Raw genomic sequence first — 19,156 nt, 5'->3', positions numbered from 1 at the left:
ATAATGGAAACTGTTTGGCCTGCTGAGTTTCTCCAGCATCTTAATTCTATTTTTACTTCAACCATGGCAACTACAGAATTTTGTGATTTAATTTTGTTTTTACTGCCTTCCGAAGTGGATCATTTCACACTTATCCAGGTTGAATTCCATCTCCCACTTTTCCATCCAACTCTGCAACCTGTCCATTTCCTGTTGTAACCAGCATCTTCTGCTCTATCCGCTACACCTCCAATCTTGGTGTCATCTGCACCTTTACTGACCCACCCCATTCATTTCTTCATAAACACCACCAAGAGCAGGAATCCCAGAACTCCCTGCAGAACTCCAGGCAGAATACATTCCATATACTATGACCCCTTGCCCTCTGCAGACAAGCCAGTTCTGAATCCAAGCAGCCAAGTGGAGTGAACTGGGATTCATTAGAAGTGTCCTGTACTGATGACTGGTCCTGCCTCCTAGCTCCTCTCCCGGGATCCCGTATATAACCTTGGTTTCCCACCTAAACCCTGAACCCCTCTGGTCTGTTCGTGAGCCCTACCTGTGTTGTAAGCAATAAAAGTGTTAGTTCTCCCTCCAGTCGACTGTGAGCTTTTATCTACGCTGCAATTTTATTAGCTTACAAACAAGGTTGGAGGCGTTGTTCAAGCCCAGAGTGCTGCTGATAGACCCCCCAGTCCCCAACGCAGCTGAGGAGTTTGCATATTGGTTAGACTGCTTCCAGGCCTACCTGAATGCGACCGAAAACGTCTTCCATACAGATGAGCTTCCAAGGTTGGCGCTCATCTCAAGGGTAGGGACGAAGGGGTAAGCAGTTATCCGAGACTGCCCGATGTACAAGGCCGCCATCGAGGCACTGAAGGCCCGATACATGAAGGTTCCGAACAAGGTCCTAGCAAGGCACCAGCTCACCCTACACTGCCAACAGCCCAGAGAGTTGATTGACAACTACCTGCTGGATCTGTGGACACTGGCTAAGAAATGCAGGTATGAGGCCGCCTCAGTCCATGTTCAGGAAGATGAACATATCCGGGACACCCTATTCGCAGGGATCCTCTTGAGGTATGTGGGGCAGTGACTGCTTGAGTCGGGAAGGAAGGACCTCGCTAGCCACGTCAAGCTGGCCAAATCATTGGAACAAGCCAGTCTCATAAGAACGACAACCTGATGACCAGCGAACTTGCGCTCTCAGGTGAGCACCTCCAAGGACAGCTGTTCCAGTTACAGTGGTCCCTGCTCTAACGGCTGCCTCTTTGCAAGCCCATGAGTGCTTTACCTGTGGCAAGGGACAGCACCCCCATGCCCGCTGCCTGGCCAAAGACTCATCATGCTCCAACTGTGGGAAGAAGGGACGTTGGACAAGGGTCTGCTGCGTGAAGGGAGGTCCGGGGAAGTCCACAGCCTGTACCGCTGCTGGATCCGATTCCATCCCCAAGCCGTCTGCGTTGGACTCACCTGAGATCGGCTGCTGCGCAATCTGCCACCTACGGAAACAGCGCGAAAAGGTTCGGCGGCCATCTTGCCGCATCACTAGATCGGCACCATCTTACCTGCACAGGTTGACACAAGACAGAGGGGGGCCACTTGAGGGAAGAACATGGCATCTCCAGCGACCTGGTATTGGTGGTCCTCGACCAGAATAGACCTCACCAGCTCAGGAACTCAGTGGTGTGGGTGAAGGTAAATGGGCATTTGACCAAGTGCCTGATTGACAGAGGGTCCACAGAAAGTTTCATAGACTCAAAAACTGTGTAAAAATGTATCCCTCTAATTACCGAATCTTCCTAATATCCCAGTCCCATTCGGCGTGGGTACAGAAACAATGTACAGTTCATCTGTCATTTGAAGGGGGGAAATTTTGTAAATTTCGCATGTAAGTTTAGATGAATTATGTGCTCCATTATTGTTGGCTCTGGACTTCTTGTGTCACCTTAAAAGCATGACCTTGAATTTTCTGGTCCCCTTCCCCCAGTAACGGTTTGGAATGGAGGGCCCTCAAAACCAGAACCCGCTTGCAGCCTCTCCACGCTGAACATCGACCCACCACCTCTGTTCCCAAACCTATCTGCCAACTGTAAGCCCATCACCACCAAAAGCAGGAGGTACAGCGCTGCAGACAGGGAATTCATAAAGACGGAGACCCAGTGCCTGCTGGAGGAAGGGATCATCAAATCCAGCGACAACCTGTGGAGAGCGCAAGTGGTGGTAGTAAAGGGGGAAAACAAGTCCAGGTTAGTGATTGACTATAGCCAAACAATTAAAAGATACACACTCCTGGACGCATACCCCCTCCCTCACATTTCGGATATGGTGAACGATATCGCGCAGTATCGGATCTATTCGACCATCGACCTGAAAGCTGCCTATCATCAACTGCAATCCTTTCCAAGGACCGCTCGCATTTGAGGCTAACGGTCGACTCTATCAGATCCAGAGGGGTCCTTTTCGGTATTACTAATGGGGTGTCTATTTTCAAACGGCAGGTGGACAGGATGGTGGATGAGTACGGGCTGAAGGCTACCTTCCCCTACCTTGACAATATCAACATCTGTGGCTAAACTGTGGAAGACCATGATGCGAATCTCCAGAGTTTTCTCCATGCTGTGAGAGCCCTGAATCTCACCTACAATTCTGACAAATGTGCATTCAGGACACACAACTGGCTATCCTTGACTACGTGGTGGAGAATGGCATCATTGGCCCTGACCCTGATAGGATGCACCCCTGTTAGAACTTCCCCTCCCCCCCTCCCCAGAACCACAAAGGCATTGAGGAGATGCCTGGGGTTTTTCTCATATTACGCCCAATGGGTCCTTCAATACACTGACAAGGTTTGTCATCTCTTAAAGGCCACCACTTTCCCCCAGATGGCTTTTAATTACCTCCGAAGTTACATTGCGAAAGGTGCCATGCATGCGATAGACGAGAATCTACCTTTCCAAGTGGAAAGTGACGCTTTGGACATAGCCTTGGCTGCTACTCTCAATCAGGCGGGCAGACTGGTTGCCTTTTTCTCATGGACGTTTCAAGACCACGAGCTCCAGAATCTGTGGAAAAGGAGGCTCAGGCCATTGTAGAAGCCTCTCCAATAGTTTGCCCACCAATGACGTAAAACTCACTAGTCTATAATTCCCAGGATTCTTCCTCTTACTTTCGTCGAACAAGGGGACCACATTTGCCGTTCTCCAATCCTCCAGTCACCCCCCCAAATCCCAACACCATGGACAGGGAGGACGCAAAGATAATTGCCGACGCAATGGCGATCTCTTCCCTCACTTCCTGTCTGGACCCAGGACATCTATCTGATTATTTTTAATCCAGCACTTCCTCTTTCTTAACCTCAACATGCTCCATCACATCAGCCTGTTCTGTACGGTTCTCACATTCATCGCAGTCCCCATCTATGGTGAATACTGAAGCAAAGTATCATTTAAGTCCTCCCCTACCCCCAGGCACATGTTCCACCCTTTATCCCTAAATGGTCCTACCCTCATTCTCAACATTTTTTTGTACATCATGTGCTATATGCTTTAGGGATTTTCTTAATCTACTTGCTAAGATCTTCTGCCCCCTTGTGGCTCTCTTAAATCCTTTTTCAAGTTCCTTCCTGGTTACCATATAATTCTCATGAGTCCTTATTGGCTTTTGCTTCCTAAGTATCATGCAATGCCTACATCAGGCGGCTTTTCATTGATTACAGCTCAGCCTTCAACCCCATCATTCCTTCAGTACTAGTCAGCGAGCTTCAAACCCTGGCCCATATATCGCCCTCTGCAATGGATCCTCACTGGAAGTGCGGATCGGCAACCACATCTCCTCCGCACTGACGATCAACACAGGCTCCCCTCAAAGATGTGTGTTTAGCCCACCCTCTGCTCTGTCTGCACCCATAACTGTGTGGCTAAGCACAGTTCAAAGGCCATTTACAATTTTCCGACGATACCACGGTTGTCGTCAGAATCTCAGATGGCAATGAGGAAGCATACAGGAGTGAACTAGAGTGGTGGCACCACAACCACCATCCACAACATTAGCAAAACTAAGGATTGTGGACTTCAGGAGAGGTAAACCAGGAGAACACAAACCAGTCCTCATTGAGGAGTCAGCAGTGGAGAGGGTAAAGAACTTCAATATTCCTGGATTCCAACATCTTTCAAATTGTATTATTTTACATTTGGACATACAGCACGGTGACAAGCCACAAGTACGTGCCATCTAATTACACCCAATTAATCTACAACCCAGTACGTCTTGAATAGCGGGAGGAAACCGGAGACCCTGCCCCCAGGAAAATCCACGAAGACACAGGAAGAATGTACAAACTCCTTACAGACAGTGTGGGATTTGAACCACAGTCCCGAACGCTGGTGCTGTAAGTTACGCCAACTGTGCTGCGATCTGTCCTGGCATCATCGTGTTGACGCTGTGATGAAGAAGGTACCCAGTGCCTATATTTTGATAGGAGTTTGAGGAGATTTCGTATGTCACCAAAGACCCTTGCAAATTTCTACAGGTGTACCATGAAGAGCGTTCTGACTGGCTGCATCAATGTCTGGTATGGAGGTGCCAATACACAGGACAGGAAAAGGCTACAGAGGGTTGGCCAGGACCATCATGGCCATTAGCTGCACTCCCATTAAGGATATCTTTAAGAGCCTCAAGAAAGCAGCTTCTATCATCAAGGACCCGCTGATGCACTATCAAGTAACTCAAAAGGCTAAAAGTTACCTGACTGATCGGCTTTTATTACCTTAAACAGGAGGCACGTCTCATGTTGCTGACCCAAGACCCGTGCTTGTTCTGGGAGAGGGGTTATGGCGTTGCCACCTTTATTAGGGGAATCAAGGGGGGAGGAGCCACGGGTACAATCAGCAAGGGGCGGCCCAGCCATACATGTACAAACATTATGAACACCTCATCACCCAGGCCACGCCCTTTTCTCACTGTTACCATTAAAATGGAGGTACAGGCACACAATCCTTTATCTGGACATCTCAAATCCGGAAAGCTCCAAAAACCGGCAAGTGGGGGAGAGCCAGCAGCGCGAGTTGGGCAGGCGAGGGTGAAAGACTGGCAGCGCAAGTCGGGCAGGCGAGGGTGAGAGATCGGCACCGCGAGTCTGGTGGGTGAGGGGTGGAGGGAGACAGCAGCATGACTGGAAGGGGTTGGGGGTGGATATGGTAGCACAATTTGGGTGGTCCCCAAAGGGTTCCGGATAAAGGATTGTGTACCTGTACAGGAGCCTGAAGACGCACACTCAACGTTACAAAAACAGCTTCTTCCCCTCTGCCATCCGATTTCTGAATGGACAATGAACTGATGGACACTACCTCACCTTTTACCTTTCTTTGCACTATTTACGGAATTATAATCGACAGTAACTTTGCACCTGTAATTGCACAATTCTTCTGTCTGTTGTCTTCATGATCCTGAATCTATTCTTCCCCCTGACCACCTCTCTGGGCATCATTGCTCCTTAGCCTACCATCTCTTCCCTGTCTCAGTGGGACAAACCTATCCAAGGACCCTGCGCCCGTGGTCCCTAAACACCGTCCACATTTCTGTTGTGCATTTCCCTGAGAACATGGGTACCCAATTTACTCTCCCAAGTTCCTGCTTAATCCCATCATAATTAGTCCTTAATCAATTAAACACTTTCTCACGTTGTCCACTGCTATCCTTGCCCATAGCCATGCTAAAGGTCAGGGAGTTGTGGTCACTAAAATGGTCACCTGAGTCAGTTCATTAGATCAACTATGGCCTCTCCACTAGATGGCTTGCCCAGTAAATTTGTTGAACATGGCCTGCCCTTCCTGAATCCATGCAGCATCTGTCTGATGGAAGAGTTTCTATCGAGCTGTCCACAATTTCTTCAGGCATTTTCTCGACTGCAGACGTTAAGCTAACTGAGCTGTAATTTCCAGCCTTTTCCCTACTTCCTTTTTTAAACAGTAGTGTGACATTAGCCGCTTTCAGGTGCATCCTCTGCCTTGAGGATGGCTGCAGGAGTGGATCCCAGCCTGAAGACTCACCTTCCAGGTGGCAGCACTAAAAGGCTGCTACAGCCCACATGAAAGGGCCTGTTTTTCCAGAGGCACCTCTGAAGGAGGCAGGGTGACTGGTGCCACCCATCGTAAATATGCGGCATAGCAATGGCGGTCTTCCCTACCCATAATTCCCCACGCAGGTGGAACCTCTCTGTTTCCCACACAGTTCCAGCTACATGGGGGTTTATGGGTAGGGAAGACTGCCATTACTATGTTGCATTTTGAGCAGCAGAGAGCGGCTGGCAGGGGATGTCGGGCAGGGGCAGTGGGGGGGGGCTGTCAGGTCGTGTGGCAGAGGGGTGTCAGGCAGCAGGGAAAATTAGGTCACTGACTGATAGTGTCATCAGCCTGACCCTTAGCAGCCGCTTTCAGGCAGCTGCATTCAGGTGCGTCGAAGGACTTTGCCAATCTGCAGATTACCCCTCCCGGTGGAGGGTTGGTGAGTGCCTCGGAGACGCGTCAGGCTCTTTCAGGTGGGTACCCCGAAAGCCGTATATGGGTAGAATATGCGGCTTTACATCCGGGTATTCTGGCCACCTGAAAGAGCCAGTCTGTCAGGAACATCAGGTCCAGGGAACTCATCTATCTTTAGACCCAATAGTTTGCTCAGCAATAGTGACGGTGATTGTATCAAGGTCTTCACCTCGCCATCTCTCTTTGGTATGTTAGACATGTTCTCTACTGTGAAAACCCACACAAAATGGCCTCACCCATTTCCGCATTACCCCATCGAATTCCCCATTCACATCTCCCAAGGGACCCATGTTCACTTTAGCCACCCTTTTGTGCTTTATATAATTATAAAAACTTTTCTTGTATGTTTTAATATTTTGTGCCAGCTTACGTTCATAACCTACCTTCCCTTTCTTTACTGCTTGCTGCGTGACCCTTGAAAGTTTTCCCACCTGACTGTTTGCCCACCACTTTTGGGATGCCCCGCAGCCACTCCAAGACATCCCTGGCACCTGCGAGGTACGCACAAACCGGGAGTCCCATGTGTGGCCACAGAAAGTCCTTTATCATGGAATCCCTGACCATTGTAGCTCCACCTGCCTTTACATCTATTCATTTATTTATTTATTTTAACAGCGCGGTAACGGGCCTCGGCGACTTTGCATGTGTGAGGGTAGTTACCTAAGGCTGGCTGCCCACATCCTTGCTTTTAACTGGAATATACTTTTGTTGACCACTGTGAAAAATCTCCCTCCACTGTCCCACCTGTGCCTGTGTTCTCAGTCTACGCTAGCCAACACCACCCTCATCCTGTTGTAGTCTCCCTTTCTTGGGCATAATCCACTGGTTTTACTGTACCCTCCATTCGTATGAGTATGCAATTACTCTTTGTGAGAGGATCTACAAGATCCACAGGTTCAATTACGTGCTGTGTAAGAAAGCAGTCATGGACCCATTTTATGAAGTCCTTCCTCAAGCCTGCCTTGACTGACTTAATTTGCCCAATCTATGTGCAAGCTTAAAGTCCTCTACAACAAATACATCCTTACGTGAATTAGATATTTCTTCAGTTTTTTATTATTTGCCTCCCCAAGGCCACAGGAATCTCAAACCTTTCAACCGCCCTGCACCGTGGCTCAAGCCACATATTCATCTGATCTATCCTGCTGTTCCTACTCTGGCCAGCGTACAGCACCAGTAGTCATTCTGAGATTTCTGCCTCTCTCATCCTACTTTCTAATTTATCTCCTGGGTCTCTGAATTCAGTTTGTGAGACCCTGTCCCGCTTTTACCGATATTGTTCGCCCTCCTCTTTCGGGATGCCCCAAGACATCCCTGATCCTTGTACCCACAAGGCACACACCAACCAGAAAGTCCTTTGCCATCGAATCCCCGACCACAGTAGCTCCTCCAGTCTTTACATTTTTTAAAAATAAAATTTAGACATACAGCATGGTAACAGATCCTTTCAGCTTCGTTTAAACATAGAAACATAGAAGATAGGAGCAGGAGTAGGTCATTCGGCCCTTCGAGCCAGCTCTGCCATTCAATGAGATCATGGCTGATCTTAAAGTTCAGTACCCCGTCCCCGCCTTCTCTCCGTAACCCCTAATTCCCTTAACCTACAGCCCTCGGTACGATTTTTGAACAGTGGGAAGAAACTGGAACCACCCCCCCCCCCCCCACCACCGGGGAAAATCCACTCAGACATGGGGAGACTGTACAAACAGATAGTGTGGGATTGGAACCCCTGTCCCGATCGCAGACGCGGTAACAGCGCTGCAGTAACCATGACGGTAATAAGGTAATAAAAGTCTATGCCACCCTGGTTTCACCTGCCCTCCTGTGCAGCAGGGCCACCCACAGGGCCTTCTCCTGATGAACCATCATGGCCCACAGTATCCATCTGTGCTGGAGGGAGATGACTACAGGGGACTCCTGCACTCCCTTCTTGCCACTGCTCTGCCCGTTGGTCACCCATTCCCTATCTCTCCCTGTGCCAATGCCTTCTGGCCAGGGATATCGCCACCAGCAGGACCACGAGTTATAACCCGGGGGAACAGTCAGGTAGAGAGAGAATAGCACCGTGTTGAAGGCCATCCTCCTTGCCCTAAACTCCAGGGGACTGCCAGGAGGTCCTTCCAGAGGCACTTCATGCCACTCGATCTCTGCTATGTACTGCCACTGATGCTCCTGGCTGATGTCTTCAGGGCCGGTCCTGCTACAAAAGCAGGTGAGGGGCCATAAAACTGACTCCCAGGTCAGAAAAGGTTCGGCTCCTCCATGCGAACCCCCAATTCGCGTACGTGGCCTTCCCAGATGGGCGCAAAGTAATGGCCCCCCCAGAGGAGCATATCCACCAAGCAGCACCCCCACCTCCTTCCATGGACACGCAATACATACCGTTGCACCCTCCCACCCCCCCACGCACCCGCCCCAGTCACTCTGGCAGAGCCATCATCCCCCAGCAGGCTGGAGGTCCGGGATGAGACAGAGGCCCAGGCCACAACTCAGCAACCACCGCTCTGCTGGTCGGAATGGAAGATCAAGCCACCAAATCGTCCTAACCCGTTAGACTTTGTGCCCACGTCACCCTGCCGGACAATTAAAAAAAAGTGGTGAATGTGGTGAACTACTGATTACCTGGCTCCGCCCCGTCCTGTGACTGTACTTGTGGTCCCTCCCTTTTTGACCTTGTATAAAGCCTCTAACACCCTGCCCCTGCCCCAGAAAGCCCAGATCATGTCACAGGATGAATAAAATTGACACGCAGTAAGTAACTCGAGAGGCTCAGTCACAGATCTACAGGCTTTTATTCACAATGGACAGGGATTTCATCCTGGGCCGTGACCCGGGCTTTTTGGGGAAGGGTCAGGGTGTTAGGGGCTTTATATATAGAGGGGCCACAGAATGGGGCGGAATTAGGTAATCAAAAGGACAGCAGTTCACCACAAGCTTTGAACCTACAGAGTGACCAACTCTGAGTTGTCCACAATGTTCTAAGTATCATGGTGGCTCCAGAGTGAATCTACACCCAGTTCAACATACACGTAGCCGTTTGCAGAAGTAATAAATAGAAAGGATAGACCAATATATGAATATTCACAGTTACAGATGGCATTTCTGTGGTGCAGATAGATCTGGAGTGGTCCATGATTAGGGTGCTGCAGGAGTGTTGGAAAGAAACCGTTCTGGAACCTATAGGTGCTGGTCTTTAAGCTTTTGTATCTTCTACCCAAAGGCGGCTGTGACAAGAGTTTGTGAGCAGGGTAAGGGGATCCTTTACGATGCTGAGATACACCAACGTGCTTGAGAAGCAGGTCAAGCAACATTTATAGGAAGTAAATTTTGGTCCTGGGCCCTTCGACAGGGATCAGTAAAAACTGCCAGGTGTCTGAATAAAGAGGTGGGGCGGGGGAGGAGGGAGGAAGGGGATGGGGGAGAAATACAGGATGTAATAGGTGGATACAGGTAGAAGGGAATAAAGCTGAGAAGTGATAGAGGCAGAGGGTAGAAGGAAAGAGGCGAGGAGCTGGAGGACAGGAGAACAAGGGATGGGGAAAGAAAGGGGGGGGTTAACAGAAATTGGAAAAGTCTGTTTGGAGGGTGCCCAGGGTGTTCCTCCAGTGTACACTGGCCTTGGTTTGGTGGTGCATGATGCCAGAATGGGAGCACTGGATACAGTAAATGGCCCTGACAGATTCACAAGGGAAATGTTGCTTCACTTGGAGGTAAAAATGCTGGAGGAACACAGCCGGTCTTTTCAGCGTCTATAGGAGACAAAGATATACTGCCCACGTTTCGGGCCTAAGCCCTTCTTCAAGGAATAAGAAGAATGAGCCAGAAGCAGGAAGTCTCAGAATTCAGACAGTGCTGGCTGGGCGAGGAGTCCAGACTAACACAAGGTGTTAATTGGCTAGGATAAGGGATGAGGTTAGAGTCTATCTTGTTTGTACGAAAGGAAACGGAGTGGAGAGACAGAGATAAGGAAAGGTGACAGGGTAAAAGTGGGGGGGGGGGGGGGTGGTGTTTAAAAAAAAACATTGGTTGGAGGGTGCCGTAAGATGGGACAGTGTTATGGATGGTCTCAGTCTGACAGTGTATGAGACCATGGACAAACATATCAGCAAGGGTATAGAATGGGGAATTGAAAAGGGTAGCCATAGAATGCGACAGCACAGGAAATAGGCCGTTCAGCCCATCTAGTCTGGGATGGCCATCATCTCCGTGATCTCACTGACCTTCTTCCCTGCAGTCCTCTCATATCCATGTGTCTATCCAATTTATTTTTAAAACACAAGATCGAGCCCACATTCACCACATCAGATGGCAGCTCATTCCACACTCCCACCACCCTCTGAGTGAAAAATGTTCCCTCTAAACCTCTCCCTCTTCAGCTTAAAGCTATGACCTCTCATATTTATCTTCCCCCAATCTACTGGGAAAAGCCTATTCGCATCCACTCTGTCAATACCTCTCATAATCTTGTAAACCTTGACCAAACCTCCCTTCTTCCCATTGGGAGATCCACACTATTGCGGCGGACAGAGCCGAGGTGCTCGACAAAGCGAGCTCCCGGTCTGCTTCCCATCTCTCCGACGTAGAGGAGACCACAGTGGGAGCACTGGATGCAGTAGACGACCCCTTCGGCTTCACAAGTGAGGTGTTGCTTCACTTGGAAGGCCTGCTTGGGGCCCCAAGTAATGGTGAGGGAGGAGGTGTGGGCACAGTGGAGCACCTCCTGCGGTCACAGGGGTAGGTACCAAGGGGCGAACGGTGGGGAGGGAGAAGTGGACAAGGGAGTCCCGGAGGCGAATCGCAAATTGAGAAAAACAGCACCTTTTATTCCGTCTTTGCCATAACATTGACTTCTTCAGCTTCCGTTAATTCCCTCCTCAGTCTCTCTTTTCTTATCCCTCTGTCTCCTTTTCTCCACCTCCTCTCTCCCTTCCTGACAGAGCCACACTCTTCCCCTCAGCTTCGTTCTCTTCCACCTGTTGGCCTGTGCTCCTCTTTCTTTCCCCCCACCTTTTTAATTCAGGCGTCTGCCTGTTTTTTCTCATTCCCAATAAGAGGTCAGGTTGGTACGTTGGTTACCTTTCACTTCCTACAGTTGCTGTGCGGCCTGCTGAGTTTCACCAGCACCTCTGTGCAACTGCACTCGACCCCAGCTTCTGCAGACGTTATTGTTTAACTCCTTTATGATGCTGGCATCTTGCATAAATGTCTGTAATTGATGGGAGTTTGGTGCCTGTGTTTATACTTGCTGCAGACTTCTTCTTTCCCGGCCATTCAGGTTACCAAACCAAGCCGTGCTGCAACTAGTCGGTACTCTTTTCACAGTCCATCGGTAGAAGCTTGACAGAGTATTCAATGACTTGCCTGATCTCCTCAGACCTCTCAGAAAATAGAGGCATCGATGTAGATTTTTCACATTTCCTCGGTGTACTGTATCCAGGAGAGATCTTCTGATATGTGGACTCCCTGGAACTTGACTGCAACTTCCCAGATGTTGCTTCGACCTCTGATGTTTTACCTTCTCAAAGGTGGAGCCCAGGGTTAGTGAAGTTTGGGTTTTGTGCAGTCATGCCAGTTGATGCATGGCAAGGTGAACTCCTTCAATCTGTCTTGTACCTGTCCTGCTATGTTAGTTGGAGAACCACATCCTCAACTCTGGTGAAAAGTTTATGCATCATTTTTGACAGAGCAACAAAGACATTGTTGGTGATCAAGATGATGTTCGTGGACTTACAGAAAACTGACATTAAGTTGCCAAATAATGTATTTTCCCACCAAAGATGAGGTATGGAATGGACATTGGCTGCACAGGCAGAGGATGGCCATGAGGATCGCAGGCAGAAGATGGCCGCGAGGGAGGGTCGCAGGCAGAGGATGGCTGCAAGGATCGCAGGCAGAGGATGGCCACGAGGGAGGGTCGCAGGCAGAGGATGGCCGCGAGGGTTGCAGGCAGAGGGTGGCCGCAAGGGTCGTGGGGCAGAGGATGGCTGTGAGGGTCGCGGGACAGCAGAGCAGTTATAGTTTTTGTCCAAATCTCAGTGCTAAGCAACACACAATAGTGCTGGAAGAACTCAGCAGGACACATAGCATCATACGTGGGTTTCCTACTGGAGGTAGAGATCAATTGGGTGGCACAGATTCGTGGGCTGAAATGGCTTGTTACCATGCTGTATGTCTAAAATTTAAATTTATAAACATTTAGAATAGGATAACCAATGCTTCAGGCCTGAGCCCTTAGACAGATATATGGAAAAAAGGAGAGAAGGGAAAGGGTAGGGAGAAGAGAGGAGAGGGAGGAGGGAGGAGGAGGGGAGGGAGGGAGGAGGGAGGAGGGGAGGGAGGAGGAGGGGAGGGAGGGAGGAGGAGGGGAGGGAGGGAGGAGGAGGGGAGGGAGGGAGAAGAGAGGAGGGGAGGGAGGAAGGAGGGGAGGGAGAAGAGAGAAGGGAGGAAGGGGAGGAGGGGAGGGAGGAAGGAGGGAGGGAGAAGAGAGGAGGGAAGGGAGAAGAGAGGAGGGGAGGGAGGAAGGAGGGGAGGGAGGAAGGAGGGGAGGGAGGAAGGAGGGGAGGGAGAAGAGAGGAGGGGAGGGAGGAAGGAGGGGAGGGGAAGACAGGAGCGGAGGGAGGAAGGAGGGGAGGGAGAAGAGAGGAGGGGAGGGAGGAAGGAGGGGAGGGAGGAAGGAGGGGAGGGAGGAGGGGAGGGAGGAAGGAGGGGAGGGGGAAGACAGGAGCGGAGGGAGGAAGGAGGGGAGGGAGAAGAGAGGAGGGGAGGGAGGAAGGAGGGGAGGGAGAAGAGAGAAGGGAGGAAGGGGAGGAGGGGAGGGAGGAAGGAGGGAGGGAGAAGAGAGGAGGGAAGGGAGAAGAGAGGAGGGGAGGGAGGAAGGAGGGGAGGGAGAAGAGAGAAGGGAGGAAGGGGAGGAGGGGAGGGAGGAAGGAGGGAGGGAGAAGAGAGGAGGGAAGGGAGAAGAGAGGAGGGGAGGGAGGAAGGAGGGGAAGGAGAAGAGAGGAGGGGAGGGAGGAAGGAGGGGAGGGAGGAAGGAGGGGAGGGAGGAAGGAGGGGAGGAAGGGAGGAGGGGAGGGAGGGAGGAGGAGGGGAGGGAGGGAGAAGAGAGGAGGGGAGGGAGGAAGGAGGGGAGGGAGAAGAGAGAAGGGAGGAAGGGGAGGAGGGGAGGGAGGAAGGAGGGGAAGGAGAAGAGAGGAGGGGAGGGAGGAAGGAGGGGAGGGAGGAAGGAGGGGAGGGAGGAAGGAGGGGAGGGAGGAAGGAGGGGAGGGAGAAGAGAGGAGGGGAGGGAGGAAGGAGGGGAGGGGGAAGACAGGAGCGGAGGGAGAAGAGAGGAGGGGAGGGAGGAAGGAGGGGAGGGAGGAAGGAGGGGAGGGAGGAAGGAGGGGAGGGAGGAGGGGAGGGAGAAGAGAGGAGGGGAGGGAGGAAGGAGGGGAGGGAGAAGAGAGAAGGGAGGAAGGGGAGGAGGGGAGGGAGAAGAGAGGAGGGGAGGGAGGAAGGAGGGGAGGGAGAAGAGAGAAGGGAGGAAGTGGAGGAGGGGAGGGAGGAAGGAGGGAGGGAGAAGAGAGGAGGGGAGGGAGGAAGGAGGGGAGGGAGAAGAGAGAAGGGAGGAAGGGGAGAAGGGGAGGGAGGAAGGAGGGAGGGAGAAGAGAGGAGGGAAGGGAGAAGAGAGGAGGGGAGGGAGAAGAGAGGAGGGGAGGGAGAAGAGAGGAGGGGAGGGAGGAAGGAGGGGAGGGAGGAAGGAGGGGAGGGAGGAAGGAGGGGAGGGAGGAAGGAGGGGAGGGAGGAAGGAGGGGAGGGAGGAAGGAGCGGAGGGAGGAAGGAGGGGAGGGAGAAGAGAGGAGGGGAGGGAGGAAGGAGGGGAGGGAGATGACAGGAGCAGAGGGAGGAAGGAGGGGAGGGAGAAGAGAGGAGGGGAGGGAGGAAGGAGGGAGGGAGAAGAGAGGAGGGGAGGGAGGAAGGAGGGGAGGGAGAAGAGAGAAGGGAGGAAGGGGAGGAGGGGAGGGAGGAAGGAGGGAGGGAGAAGAGAGGAGGGAAGGGAGAAGAGAGGAGGGGAGGGAGGAAGGAGGGGAAGGAGAAGAGAGGAGGGAGGGAGGAAGGAGGGGAGGGAGGAAGGAGGGGAGGGAGGAAGGAGGGGAGGGAGGAAGGAGGGGAGGGAGAAGAGAGGAGGGGAGGGAGGAAGGAGGGGAGGGGGAAGACAGGAGCGGAGGGAGGAAGGAGGGGAGGGAGAAGAGAGGAGGGGAGGGAGGAAGGAGGGGAGGGAGGAAGGAGGGGAGGGAGGAGGGGAGGGAGAAGAGAGGAGGGGAGGGAGGAAGGAGGGGAGGGGGAAGACAGGAGCGGAGGGAGGAAGGAGGGGAGGGAGAAGAGAGGAGGGGAGGGAGGAAGGAGGGGAGGGAGAAGAGAGAAGGGAGGAAGGGGAGGAGGGGAGGGAGGAAGGAGGGAGGGAGAAGAGAGGAGGGGAGGGAGGAAGGAGGGGAGGGAGAAGAGAGAAGGGAGGAAGGGGAGGAGGGGAGGGAGGAAGGAGGGAGAAGAGAGGAGGGAAGGGAGAAGAGAGGAGGGGAGGGAGGAAGGAGGGGAAGGAGAAGAGAGGAGGGGAGGGAGGAAGGAGGGGAGGGAGGAAGGAGGGGAGGGAGGGAGGAGGGGAGGGAGGGAGGAGGAGGGGAGGGAGGGAGAAGAGAGGAGGGGAGGGAGGAAGGAGGGGAGGGAGAAGAGAGAAGGGAGGGGGAAGACAAGAGGGGAGGGAGGAAGGAGGGGAGGGAGGAAGGAGGGGAGGGAGGAAGGAGGGGAGGGAGGAGGGGAGGGAGAAGAGAGGAGGGGAGGGAGGAAGGAGGGGAGGGGGAAGTCAGGAGCGGAGGGAGGAAGGAGGGGAGGGAGAAGAGAGGAGGGGAGGGAGGAAGGAGGGGAGGGAGAAGAGAGAAGGGAGAAAGGGGAGGAGGGGAGGGAGGAAGGAGGGAGGGAGAAGAGAGGAGGGGAGGGAGGAAGGAGGGGAGGGAGAAGAGAGAAGGGAGGAAGGGGAGGAGGGGAGGGAGGAAGGAGGGAGGGAGAAGAGAGGAGGGAAGGGAGAAGAGAGGAGGGGAGGGAGGAAGGAGGGGAAGGAGAAGAGAGGAGGGGAGGGAGGAAGGAGGGGAGGGAGGAAGGAGGGGAGGGAGGAAGGAGGGGAGGGAGGGAGGAGGGGAGGGAGGAGGAGGGGAGGGAGGAGGAGGGGAGGGAGGGAGAAGAGAGGAGGGGAGGGAGGAAGGAGGGGAGGGAGAAGAGAGAAGGGAGGAAGGGGAGGAGGGGAGGGAGGAAGGAGGGAGGGAGAAGAGAGGAGGGAAGGGAGAAGAGAGGAGGGGAGGGAGGAAGGAGGGGAAGGAAGAGAGGAGGGGAGGGAGGAAGGAGGGGAGGGAGGAAGGAGGGGAGGGAGGAAGGAGGGGAGGGAGGAAGGAGGGGAGGGAGGAAGGAGGGGAGGGAGGAAGGAGGGGAGGGAGGAGGGGAGGGAGAAGAGAGGAGTGGAGGGAGGAAGGAGGGGAGGGGGAAGACAGGAGCGGAGGGAGGAAGGAGGGGAGGGAGAAGAGAGGAGGGGAGGGAGGAAGGAGGGGAGGGAGAAGAGAGAAGGGAGGAAGGGGAGGAGGGGAGGGAGGAAGGAGGGAGGGAGAAGAGAGGAGGGGAGGGAGAAGAGAGGAGGGGAGGGAGGAAGGAGGGGAGGGAGGAGGGGAGGGAGAAGAGAGGAGGGGAGGGAGGAAGGAGGGGAGGGAGGAAGGAGGGGAGGGGGGAAGGAGGGGAGGGGGAAGACAGGAGCGGAGGGAGGAAGGAGGGGAGGGAGAAGAGAGGAGGGGAGGGAGGAAGGAGGGGAGGGAGAAGACAGGAGCAGAGGGAGGAAGGAGGGGAGGGAGAAGAGAGGAGCAGAGGGTGGAAGGAGGAGAGGGAGAAGACAGGAGCAGAGGGAGGAAGGAGGGGAGGGAGAAGAGAGGAGGGGAGGGAGGAAGGAGGGAGGGAGAAGAGAGGAGGGGAGGGAGAAGAGAGGAGGGGAGGGAGGAAGGAGGGGAGGGAGGAGGGGAGGGAGAAGAGAGGAGGGGAGGGAGGAAGGAGGGGAGGGAGGAAGGAGGGGAGGGGGAAGACAGGAGCGGAGGGAGGAAGGAGGGGAGGGAGAAGAGAGGAGGGGAGGGAGGAAGGAGGGGAGGGAGATGACAGGAGCAGAGGGAGGAAGGAGGGGAGGGAGAAGAGAGGAGGGGAGGGAGGAAGGAGGGAGGGAGAAGAGAGGAGGGGAGGGAGGAAGGAGGGGAGGGAGAAGAGAGAAGGGAGGAAGGGGAGGAGGGGAGGGAGGAAGGAGGGAGGGAGAAGAGAGGAGGGAAGGGAGAAGAGAGGAGGGGAGGGAGGAAGGAGGGGAAGGAAGAGAGGAGGGGAGGGAGGAAGGAGGGGAGGGAGGAAGGAGGGGAGGGAGGAAGGAGGGGAGGGAGGAAGGAGGGGAGGGAGGAAGGAGGGGAGGGAGGAAGGAGGGGAGGGAGGAAGGAGGGGAGGGAGGAAGGAGGGGAGGGAGGAAGGAGGGGAGGGAGGAAGGAGGGGAGGGAGGAGGGGAGGGAGAAGAGAGGAGTGGAGGGAGGAAGGAGGGGAGGGGGAAGACAGGAGCGGAGGGAGGAAGGAGGGGAGGGAGAAGAGAGGAGGGGAGGGAGGAAGGAGGGGAGGGAGAAGAGAGAAGGGAGGAAGGGGAGGAGGGGAGGGAGGAAGGAGGGAGGGAGAAGAGAGGAGGGGAGGGAGAAGAGAGGAGGGGAGGGAGGAAGGAGGGGAGGGAGGAGGGGAGGGAGAAGAGAGGAGGGGAGGGAGGAAGGAGGGGAGGGAGGAAGGAGGGGAGGGGGAAGACAGGAGCGGAGGGAGGAAGGAGGGGAGGGAGAAGAGAGGAGGGGAGGGAGGAAGGAGGGGAGGGAGAAGACAGCAGAGGGAGGAAGGAGGGGAGGGAGAAGAGAGGAGCAGAGGGTGGAAGGAGGGGAGGGAGAAGACAGGAGGGGAGGGAGGAAGGAGGGGAGGGAGGAGGGGAGGGAGAAGAGAGGAGGGGAGGGAGGAAGGAGGGGAGGGAGGAAGGAGGGGAGGGGGAAGACAGGAGCGGAGGGAGGAAGGAGGGGAGGGAGAAGAGAGGAGGGGAGGGAGGAAGGAGGGTAGGGAGATGACAGGAGCAGAGGGAGGAAGGAGGGGAGGGAGAAGAGAGGAGGGGAGGGAGGAAGGAGGGAGGGAGAAGAGAGGAGGGGAGGGAGAAGAGAGGAGGGGAGGGAGGAAGGAGGGTAGGGAGATGACAGGAGCAGAGGGAGGAAGGAGGGGAGGGAGAAGAGAGGAGGGGAGGGAGGAAGGAGGGAGGGAGAAGAGAGGAGGGGAGGGAGGAGAGAGGAGGGGAGGGAGGAAGGAGGGGAGGGAGAAGAGAGGAGCGGAGGGAGGAAGGAGGGGAGGGAGGAAGGAGGGGAGGGGGAAGACAGGAGCGGAGGGTGGAAGGAGGGGAGGGAGAAGAGAGGAGGGGAGGGAGGAAGGAGGGGAGGGAGAAGAGAGGAGGGGAGGGAGGAAGGAGGGGAGGGAGATGACAGGAGCAAAGGGAGGAAGGAGGGGAGGGAGAAGAGAGGAGGGGAGGGAGGAAGGAGGGAGGGAGAAGAGAGGAGGGGAGGGAGAAGAGAGGAGGGGAGGGAGGAAGGAGGGGAGGGAGAAGAGAGGAGGGGAGGGAGGAAGGAGGGGAGGGAGGAAGGAGGGGAGGGGGAAGACAGGAGCGGAGGGAGGAAGGAGGGGAGGGAGAAGAGAGGAGGGGAGGGAGGAAGGAGGGGAGGGAGAAGACAGGAGGGGAGGGAGGAAGGAGGGGAGGGAGGAGGGGAGGGAGAAGAGAGGAGGGGAGGGAGGAAGGAGGGGAGGGAGGAAGGAGGGGAGGGGTAAGACAGGAGCGGAGGGAGGAAGGAGGGGAGGGAGAAGAGAGGAGGGGAGGGAGGAAGGAGGGTAGGGAGATGACAGGAGCAGAGGGAGGAAGGAGGGGAGGGAGGAGGGGAGGGAGGAAGGAGGGAGGGAGAAGAGAGGAGGGGAGGGAGAAGAGAGGAGGGGAGGGAGGAAGGAGGGTAGGGAGATGACAGGAGCAGAGGGAGGAAGGAGGGGAGGGAGAAGAGAGGAGGGGAGGGAGGAAGGAGGGAGGGAGAAGAGAGGAGGGGAGGGAGAAGAGAGGAGGGGAGGGAGGAAGGAGGGGAGGGAGGAGGGGAGGGAGAAGAGAGGAGCGGAGGGAGGAAGGAGGGGAGGGAGGAAGGAGGGGAGGGGGAAGACAGGAGCGGAGGGTGGAAGGAGGGGAGGGAGAAGAGAGGAGGGGAGGGAGGAAGGAGGGGAGGGAGAAGAGAGGAGGGGAGGGAGGAAGGAGGGGAGGGAGATGACAGGAGCAAAGGGAGGAAGGAGGGGAGGGAGAAGAGAGGAGGGGAGGGAGGAAGGAGGGAGGGAGAAGAGAGGAGGGGAGGGAGAAGAGAGGAGGGGAGGGAGGAAGGAGGGGAGGGAGAAGAGAGGAGGGGAGGGAGGAAGGAGGGGAGGGAGGAAGGAGGGGAGGGGGAAGACAGGAGCGGAGGGAGGAAGGAGGGGAGGGAGAAGAGAGGAGGGGAGGGAGGAAGGAGGGGAGGGAGAAGAGAGGAGGGGAGGGAGGAAAGGAGGAGGATCAATGTTTT

The 19,156-nt window shown here is 54.9% G+C and overlaps 2 protein-coding genes across 2 annotated transcripts in view; one reads left to right on the top strand and one right to left on the bottom strand.

Annotated features, from left to right (window-relative positions):
• LOC138756891 (proton channel OTOP3-like) overlaps positions 1-870 on the bottom strand; it is a 43,545-nt gene extending 42,675 nt beyond the window's left edge. Inside the window, exon 1 of the mRNA XM_069923283.1 lies at positions 728-870. Within this exon, the coding sequence (XP_069779384.1) occupies positions 728-870 (143 nt within the window). The remainder of the gene's footprint in view (positions 1-727) is intronic.
• atp5pd (ATP synthase peripheral stalk subunit d) overlaps positions 1-19,156 on the top strand; it is a 414,254-nt gene that overhangs the window by 186,507 nt on the left and 208,591 nt on the right. The gene's annotated exons all lie outside the window — the stretch shown is intronic.

Source organism: Narcine bancroftii, chromosome 3 (genome assembly GCF_036971445.1).
Source record: "Narcine bancroftii isolate sNarBan1 chromosome 3, sNarBan1.hap1, whole genome shotgun sequence".
Classification (NCBI taxonomy): domain Eukaryota; kingdom Metazoa; phylum Chordata; class Chondrichthyes; order Torpediniformes; family Narcinidae; genus Narcine; species Narcine bancroftii.
Note: the sequence above shows the minus strand (reverse complement) of the source record. Positions and strands in the feature narration are given on the sequence as shown.